Source organism: Oncorhynchus tshawytscha, linkage group LG28, assembly GCF_018296145.1.
Source record: "Oncorhynchus tshawytscha isolate Ot180627B linkage group LG28, Otsh_v2.0, whole genome shotgun sequence".
In the NCBI taxonomy this organism is placed as follows: Eukaryota; Metazoa; Chordata; class Actinopteri; order Salmoniformes; family Salmonidae; genus Oncorhynchus; species Oncorhynchus tshawytscha.
The window spans coordinates 27,361,140-27,371,557 of record NC_056456.1 but is presented as its reverse complement, the minus strand read 5'-3'; the positions used below and the strand labels follow the sequence as shown (position 1 = coordinate 27,371,557).

The window sequence follows — 10,418 nt, the reverse complement described above, 5'->3', positions numbered from 1 at the left end:
ATCCATAGCCCATAAAATACAAGGACACCACACTTACAGTACATAACCACACAAAGGGATATGCTGCCTAGAGATGTGCATGAGAGAGGAGAGAGAGAGAGATGGAAAGAGGGAGAGATAGAAAGAAAGAGGGAGAGGGAGAGTGAGAGAGAGGATGAGGATTGGAAAAAAGTACAAATCTGTGAAACCCAAATGCACAACTCTTCTGTCAGGTGAGTATACACAACTGGCAATGTTCCAATGTTTCACACACACACACACACACACACACACACACACACACACACACACACATACACACACACACACACACACACACACACACACACACACACACACACACACACACACACACACACACACACACACACACACACACACACACACACACACACACACACACACACACAGCAAAGACAAGGAGACAGTCAGAAGGGTACAGAACAGATAGACAGTGTTTGGGCAGGTAGCAGCATGCTCCCAGTCTGTAATTGCACCTTGAGGAGTGATGACACAGATAGGCGCATGCACACGGACGCTAGCTGATGTTTGGTGGACTGGTACCTGAGGGCAGCTGCTGATCCACCTGTGACACCTGAGGCCTTCAAGCTGTCAAGACACATTGTACACATTCCTTTAGAAATAAGGTATGGATAAGTCCACATGTCCACGGTAGCTGATAAGGTATTTTCAGTGATGCATTAAATCATTCAAAAGATCGTATACTGTGTAAACATCCCTAAAAACAAAATTGATATATCTAATTAACCAAATTAGACTAGACAGGTGAGTGTAATTTGTGTCCCAAGGAACAGCTATAGCCTCTCTCTCTCATCTTTCTCTTTGCCCATTTGTTCTTGTCTCTTACACCATGTCCACCCCCTTCTCTCTCTCTGGCTTTCTCTCTCTCCGCCTCCTCCTCATTCGACCGAGTAGCAGCGCTGGGAGAGCATCATTACCTTTACCGCCGTTTTACCACTCACTCATCTGCTGACAGCTGCCATCTCCGGTAATACCATCATACAGAGACGTTCTTTTTCGTTAATGTTCACCTGTTATTTTTCTGGAATTTTGTAGATTCGTGATTTGTCTGCTAAATATGTTTATATTGCCTTTCCTCAGGTGACTGCACAGTGTTTACCGAATTGTCTTCCCAGAGGTGCAGATAAATAGTGTGAAATTGATACATTGGTTGATGTATCTACATTGAAACCAAAAAGCCCCTCGAGGTGCCCTGAGAAGAAACCGGACTGCTCTCCCCCTCCACACACACACACACACACACGCTTCCCGTGCAGCACTGCGCAGAAACGGGGCGCAGCGAACCAACAGGAGAGCGACAGTAGCGAAGCCCAACGTAACAGAGGACTTTGGACAAACGGCTGGCAGTAGATGAATCCCGTTCTTTAGGACTTAGCTCAATCAAACTACACCACTCTTTCGGATTTGCACTTGGCCGTGTGACGGTAATAGTGTAGGATGGATTTCCCCGTGTTTATGGCTCTGTTGATTTGCGCGCTGGCGGTCCCGGGATTCGGTGATATGGGGAGCGGAAAAGCTCAGAGTTGTTCGGATATCCGACAGTTCTACAATGGCAAGGGATTCAGTCTGAACGGAGTGCCTCAATCAGAAATATCAGGTAGGGTACTGTGTCTATCACTATAATGCTGCTTTGTGCATCGAATTTACTTTGCGTTCATGGAGATCATAACTTTATTTGTGTATGAAATAGATGGTTACTGTAACACCTGAGCCCTTGATAATAGGCTAAGCAACTGTAGATTGTTTACACTTCAGAGAATAAGATATGTAGGCTTGTAAGTAGTCAGATCAGATTAAAAGTATGTTCCAATAACATGTTCTTTGCAGCACCTCAAACTCTGCTTCCCCTGCAAATAGACTAGACTACTTAGGTTTTCAGGTTCAACTGATCTATATATATATATGTATATTGGTTTTGTTATATATATATTGTGCTTCAGTATTACTTGTCACCCCCTCAGAAACTGTAGGCTATATTAAACATGCCATATCTGGTCCTTTACAATTTGTAGCCTACTCAAAATATTTTGTAGTGAAACAGAACATCTCACTTTCAAGTGGAACCTTGGATGTCAAAAACACTAACTCAAAATAACCCATTATTGACTTTTTATTGTAATCTGTGTCATCAGTGTCTAGGCTACTTATAGCCAGTAGTGATCATGCATATCCTTCATGTCTGAGTGTCCCACGCTGCTCTGCCTTTCCACCAGTCTAATAATGATCCTTGCAGTGAAACCTCAGACCGCCACCCCCCCCCACCCCCCTCTCTCTCTCTCTCTCTCTCTCTCTCTCTCTCATTCTCTCCCTGGTCATTCACTAGAAACTCCTGCTAGCCAGACTTTACCAGCATAACCATGAAAAGGTGATACTGCACACAGGCGCGTACACTCATACACATTATCCCCCCACCCCAAGCACTCACACACACTGACTGTGTTCTTCCAGCTCTTTTCATAGAAACGGTTACAAATGAGAATTCAGCATGCCCAGTACACAGTACGGTAGAGCACCGCTGATTATATGTCTGCCTTCCTAGGAATTCACCATGCTGGTCAAACGTAGTGTACTATATAGGGAATAAGGTGCCATTTGGGATGTACCCATGGTGGTTAGTTCAGCCTGATCACTAGAAAGAAACTGGGCACTGGATGCAAACTTGTGATGCTCAGACCACTGAGCCACCACAGTTCACAATGCTTTAGCAAGCCTTGAGACTACATGATGATAGTTGATAGAAAATTGGCGTGTTGTTTTAATAATTTTTTTGTAGCCCTTTACTGCAATCAAATGACCAAATCGCCCTCTAGTGGCCTCTTGGGTGGAATGTTATTAATATTATTCATATTTTTATTTTTTTATTTTACCCCCTTTTCTCCCCAATTTCATGGTATCCAATTGTTAGTAGTTACTATCTTGTCTCATCGCAACAACTCCCATATGGGCTCGGGAGAGACGAAGGTCGAAAGCCATGCGTCCTCCGAAACACAACCCAACCAAGCCGCACTGCTTCTTAACACAGCGTGCATCCAACCCGGAAGCCAGCCGCACCAATGTGTCGGAGGAAACACCATGCACCTGGCGACCTGGTTAGCATGCACTGCACCTGGCCCGCCAAAGGAGTCGCTAGTGTGCGATGAGACAAGGATATCCCTACCGGCCAAACCCTCCCTAACCCGGATGAAGCTAGGCAATTGTGCGTCGCCCCATGGACCTCCCGGTCGTGAACCCAGAGTCTCTGGTGGCACAGCTGACGCTGCAGCCCTAGACCACTGCGCCACCCGGGAGGTCAATTCATAATTTTTTAATTAATAAACATATACTTTTTAAACGGTTTTGTTATATTTCAGTCTTCTACAAACTCAAAATTGAATAGATTTCAACTCTATATATAATATGGTATTGGTAGGTATATACTGTTGTTACAAAGTAGATTTGTTTAAGACTACCAAGAAACACTCTGTGTGACCCTGATTTCGCCTGCCGTAGTAAGACTAAGCCTTCCCAAAACCGTAGCCCTAACCTTAACCACTCGTAATTAATACCTAATCTTAACCACTCTTAATTAATACCTAACCGTAACCACTCGTAACTAATACCTAACCTTAACCACTCATAATTAATACCTAACCTTAACCACTCGTAATTTTATACCAAATCTTAACCACTCGTAATTAATACCTAACCTTAACCACTCGTAAATAATACCTAACCTTAACCACTCGTAATTAATACCTAACCTTAACCACTCATAATTAATACCTCATCTTAACCCTTTGAGTTGTTTCTGTTTTAACCCTGGAACCACGCAGAAATGTAGGTTCATCCATAATACATCAAATTTTGAAGGGGAACTATGAGATCTTGTTGGGTTAGTTACCACACAATGCTGGTTCCCAGTCCACACTCCAGCACAGTGAGAAAGCAATCACATAGTTACAGTATGTAGGCCAGCCAGGTCCCGAAGACATCGAGAGATGTCTTCAAAACCCTCCTGTAGGGGCAACGGTGAGCACTATTACCATCAAGTGGGCTTGGGTAAGCACTGAGCTCTGTCTCTGAGGGTCACAGGTTTAATCCCAGTGCTAGATATTTGTTTTTTTATTTTAACCCTATCCCAAACCTTAACTTAATGCCTAAACTTAATTTAACCCTATCCCAAACCTTGACCCTTAACTTAATGCCTTAACTTAATTGAACTCTTTCCCAAACCTTGACCCTTAACTTAATGCCTAAACTTAATTTAAACCTATCCCAAACCTTAACCCTTAATTTAATGTCTAAACTTATTTTAAACCTATCCCAAACCATAACCCTTAACTTAACCATTCGTAATTAAAGCCTACATTAAACCAGCCGTGAGGCGCCTTGCCAGGAGGCTCAACCCTGGCTACTCAGGGTGTCAAAAAAAACTTCGAAATTTGACGTTTGGAGTAACATCGAAATTTGACTTTAGGAGAAATGTGTCCAATTTGTCCAACTGTGAGATCTTGTATATAAACTCAGCAAAAAAAGAAAAGTCCCCTTTTCAGGACCCTGTCTTTTAAAGATAATTCGTAAAAATCCAAATAAATTCACAGATCTTCATTGTAAAGGGTTTAAACACTGTTTCCCATGCTTGTTCAATGAACCATAAACAATTAATGAACATGCACCTGTGGAAAGGTCATTAAGATACAAACAGCTTACAGACGGTAGGCAATTAAGGTCACAGTTATGAAAACTTAGGACACTAGAGAGGCCTTTCTACTGACTCTGAAAACACCAAAAGAAAGATGTCCAGGGTCCTTGCTCATCCGTGTGCTGCAAGGAGGGATGAGAACTGCAGATGTGGCCAGGGCAATAAATTGCAATGTCCGTACTGTGAGGCACCTAAGACAGCACTACAGGGAGACAGGACGGACAGCTGATCGTCCTCGCAGTGGCAGACCACACAACACCTGCACAGGATCGGTACATCCGAACATCACACCTGCGGGACAGGTACAGGATGGCAACAACAACTGCCCGAGTTACACCAGGAATGCACAATCCCTCCATCAGTGCTCAGACTGTCCGCAACAGGCTGAGAGAGGCTGGACTGAGGGCTTGTAGGCCTGTTGTAAGGCAGGTCCTCACCAGATATCACCGGCAACAATGTCGCCTCTGGGCACAAACCCACCGCCTCTGGGCACAAACCCACTTTTTGCCAGACAGGACTGGCAAAAAGTGCTCTTCACTGACGAGTCGCGGTTTTGTCTCACCAGGGGTGATGGTCGGATTCTGGAGCAGGATCGATTTGGAGGTGGAGGGTCCTTTATTATCTGGGGCGGTGTGTCACAGCATCTGAGCTTGTTGTCATTGCAGGCAATCTCAGCACTGTGTTTTACAGGGAAGACATCCTCCTCCCTCATGTAGTACCCTTCCTGCAGGCTCATCCTGACATGACCCTCCAGAATGACAATGCCACCAGCCATACTGCTTGTTCTGTGTGTGATTTCCTGCCAGACAGGAATGTCAGTGTTCTGCCATGGCCAGCGAAGAGCCCAGATCTCAATCCCATTGAGCATGTCTGGGACCTGTTGGATCGGAGGGTGAGGGCTAGTGCCATTCCCCCCAGAAATGTCTGAGAACTTGCAGGTGCCTTGGTGGAAGAGTGGGGTAACATCTCACAGCAAGAACTGGCAAATCTGGTGCAGTCCACGAGGAAGAGATGCATTGCAGTACTTAATGCAGCTGGTGGCCACACCAGATACTGTTACTTTTGATTTTGATTCCCCCCCCTTTGTTCAGGGACACATTATTAAATTTCTGTTAGTCACATGTCTGTGGAACTTGTTCAGTTTATGTCTCAGTTGTTGAATCTTGTTATGTTCATACAAATACTTACACATGTTAAGTTTGCTGAAAATAAAGGCAGTTGACAGTGAGAGGACATTTATTTTTCTGCTGAGTTTACTATAGTCAGCTACTGGAGGGAGCAATACATTTGTTTTATGTACAGACCCACTATTTACTACTATTGGGGGCTCCCGAGTGGCGCAACGGTCTAAGGCACTGAATCTCAGTGCTAGAGGTGTCACTAGAGACACTCTGGTTTGAATCCAGGCTGTATCACAGCCAGCCGTGATTAGGAGTACAATAGGGCGGTGCACAATTGGCCCAGCGTCATCCGGGTTTGGCCGGGGTAGGCCATCATTGTAAAGAAGAATTTGTTCTTAACTGACTTGCCTCGTTAAATAAAGGTTAAGTAAATAAATAAAATACTAATTTACAATGATATAAGGGCAGAAGAATGGCCATGCAAGATGGCACTTTACATCAGTAAGGTGCAGGAGACTTGAGTGACTCACTGTTCTGTCAACTGTCAATTCTGTCAATGGGGCGGCAGGGTAGCCTAGTGGTTAGTGCGTTGGACTAGTAACCGGAAGGTTTCAAGTTCAAACCCCTGAGCTGACAAGGTACAAATCTGTTGTTCTGCCCTTGAACAGGCAGTTAACCCACTGTTCCTAGGCTGTCATTGAAAATAAGAATTTGTTCTTAACTGACTTGCCTAGTTAAATAAAGGTAAAAAATTGTGTTTTAATGCAACACTGTTCAAGCTACTACAGATACAGTATATTCAAGAGACAATGTGGTGCAATGCAGGACAATTGCAATAATATTGTAGGCTATTGGCATATACAGTATACAATATACACTGATACCCATAGTTTACAATAGTATTAGTATTATAGAAGTAATAGTACAGTATGTACTTTCTTCCCATACTACTATGTGTTCAAGCACTTTTTTCCCAAAGACGTCTTTACCACTATGCTTAATCCATAGCCTAATGCTAAAGTGAATCACTATGTGATTGTGATTACTAAAATGAGTCGTGATGTGATTACAAAAACAAGTCATGTGATTGCTAAAATGTGAGAGACAACCTCGATTCGGTCTTATGTTGCAAAATCGGAAATTGTATTTTTTACATTGGATAAAAGTAGAGCTACAAAATGGTATTTTATACACTGCAGTTGAGGAACCATGGGAAAGTGATTCTGCTTTGAAAGTTGATAAACTTGTAACCCTACATTTGAGCTCTTCTATGTCTACATCTATATTCAGTATCATTCACACCCTCTTAAAAATAAATTATATTTAGTCCTTGGCTGATATCCTAATCCAGGGATCCCCAGTTGATGGCCCAGAGGCCGAATTTGGGCCGTGGGTGGTTATATATACCTCCCAAGTTTTCTGAGCCCTCCCACAAAAAAACTTTTATTTTAATATTTTTTATTGTTGGACACATTTGACTAAAAAGACCAGGAAATCAGCTCCAAGTGATTTTAATTTAAGGAATCTGCTCCCAAATATTCCCACGCATAATAGAGAGAAACATGTGATCATATCCAAATGTAAACATGGTTTGAAATTATTATGTTTTAGTCAAACATTATATCTGTTTGGGCTTCTTGCTGTCCATTTGCAGTCTACAAATTATTTGTAATTATATTCTGGCCCCCGAGTCTGAATCTAGTTGATGATCCCTGTACTAATCTGAATTTGGTGCAGGTCATGTTGTTCTTCACGTTACTGTCTGTGGTAAACACAAATTATTTCAAATAAAATCTAAGTTGTAGCTAGCTTGCTAGCTAAACAATGAACCATAATCCCAACCCAAACAGTATTAATACAAACGGATTGTCATAGCTAGCCACCATACATTAAATTCTGTAGTATGAAACTGCAGGTAGCTAAAACTAACCAAATAAGTTCAAATTTAGCTAGCTAGCTAACACTAGGTTATAACTAGCAATGCACATGGATCTCTGAGATATGAATAATATTCCTTCACAGATCATACATGTAACTTTAGCTAGCGAGCCAGCAAGCTAACGTTCGCAAGCTAGCTAACAATACGTTTTCACTTGCAATGAAAATGACTTTCTGACAAAATTAGAAAGTTATAATATCTGAAAATGTAGCTAGACTCTTAACCATATACATGGATGAACACTTCATGGCAGACTAGAACCCCTTTAGCTAACTAAGTAAGACGTCCTGTGTCCTTTCCATTTTGTTTGTACAGCTTGTTTGGCCCGTGTTGTGTCATGTCACTCCGGTTCACACTGACCGTGTGTAGAACGTAGTCCACAACTTTTTCCCACTGATCTTTGTCGATAGCGCCTGCTATATTCAGGGCAGCTGTAAGGGGTGCATACTGACGGCAGAGAAGTCAGGCGCAGGAGAGCAAAAACTGTGTTACAACGGCGTTGTGTTAAATACACAACATATAATGATGGAATTGAAACCAGGTGTGTGAGAAGACAAGACAAAACAAATGAAAAATGAATGATGGCTAGAAGACCGGTGACGCCGAACGCTGCCCGAACAAGGAGAGGAACCAACTTTGGCGGAAGTCGTGACAGCAGCATTGTTGTTGAGAGCAGTAGCAACACTTTTGCAGTTCTCCATGACTAACGTTGTATCTTTAAAAAAAGACGTGGTAGCAAGGATTATCTATACCTACTTGACAGCTCATGTTATAGACAGAAGCATGCTACATGGCAGACAAATCCAAACTCATCTCTCGGCATGTCCAGCCCATCTATTGTCTCTGCCAATCATCGCTAGCGGGAAGCTTCCTGTCTTTTTCCATGGCTAAACCACCTAAGCTCGTAATTTAACAATTTTATTCGTATTTACAGATGACATGCAAATTTGTCATTAAGGCACATGAACGTTCACGTTCCAGAAGGCATTTCTAACAAAAAAAACTAATTTTGATTTAAAAAAACATAGTACATCCAAATGCCTCTCCTACGATGTATTGATGTGCGACATACACCTAGCTTCCTGAAACAGGTCACAAATGTGATTGGGAAGTGATTGAAAAGTACCTGTATTAACATGAGTAGAGGGGGATGTAAATGTGATGAAAGTGTCAGGGTCACTAAGCCATACATCATAAACTTGGGAGGTCCCTGTGCTAATGGGACAGTCCTAATCAAATTGATTATCCATACCATATAAATCAATGGGCAGAATTAATGCCAGTCTTCTGAAAGTCTTATCCATTGTGTTGAGAACAAATCTGTCTTCTTGTTACAGAATGTGTTTTCTTTATATCTTTTGCTGCTGTGGACCTTACAAATGTGCAGGGCTCATTTCTAAAAGACAGTCTCAATATGACTTCCCTGTTGAAATAAAGGTAAATACATAGCAATAACTCTAGTCTGAGAGAGAGAGAGAGAGAGAGAGAGAGAGAGAGAGAGAGAGACAGAGAGAGAGAGAGAGAGAGAGAGAGAGAGAGAGACAGAGAGAGAGAGAGAGAGAGAGAGAGAGAAAGATCGAGAGGGAGGGAGTTTATATCAGTCTTATCTCTATACCCTCTATGCTAACATAAATAACATCTTGGTCTGGCATATTAAAGAGCTCAGTAATGTAGCCACCATTTAGATTTATAGTATGTCTCCCAATTATGAGACAGCTGAATGTTGCATCTGACCTGTGACATTTCTTCCCGATCATTCTTTCTTCCCCTGGAGGGACTTTAAGGACTGTGGGCTTGATCAGACTAATGTATTGGCTAAGACTGGCTCAAGGTCTTACGCCCAGTCCATCATTGTGATTCACTCTGGGAGAGAGAGAGGAGAGTTGGAAGAGTGGTTAGATGAGCTGGTGGCTGCATCTCAATACTGTTAATGGGTGCCTTTGCTTTCATAGTATTTTTGTTTGTCATCATCAGGGCCTTGTGTTTTTCCTAGTCAGGTCAGGGTGTGAGGACAGGGAAAACTCCTGGCCTTATTCATTAGCTGGTTGGTGAAGGGACTGGATAGTTTTCCACCATGTTGCTTAGACCTGTCATGTTTTGTCAGATCAGTGATTGTGGAGGAAAGGAGAAAATGGAATGCAGATAGTAAATACTATTGAGACACAGTCGCTAGCTTCTTAGTTTTGATTGGAAGGGGCATTGTCAGAAGATAGGATAAGCAGATTAGTCATTAGCAGCGGGTTAGCAGAGCTCTTATGGATTTCACTTTCCATTACATACCTAGTAAAAACACTTATCAATAAATCATACTTAAGTGGGTATTTACAGTGTTACTAACCTACTGTGTAAGACTCATGTCATGCAAAGTGCACCTTGCCATGCCTGATAATCATCACAGATTTCCACTGTGTTTACTGTGAGTGGAGGAAATTATTTTGTTTGCATCATTCCACGGCACATGCGCCAGCCCGCTCACACGTATGCACGCACGCACGCACGCACACACACAAACACACACACACACACACACACACACACACACACACACACACACACACACACACACACACACACACACACACACACACACACACACACACACACACACACACACCCTCAGGAGGCTGAAGAAATT

At 42.6% G+C, this 10,418-nt stretch overlaps 1 protein-coding gene across 1 annotated transcript in view; it reads left to right on the top strand.

Moving 5' to 3' along the window:
* The first annotated feature begins 918 nt into the window (after nt 1–918).
* LOC112237403 (glypican-1-like) overlaps nt 919–10,418 on the top strand; it is a 142,680-nt gene continuing 133,180 nt past the window's right edge. The window contains exons 1-2 of the mRNA XM_042308283.1: nt 919–1,009; nt 1,123–1,639. Of these exons, the coding sequence (XP_042164217.1) occupies nt 1,480–1,639 (160 nt within the window). The 5' untranslated portion in view covers nt 919–1,009; nt 1,123–1,479. The remainder of the gene's footprint in view (nt 1,010–1,122; nt 1,640–10,418) is intronic.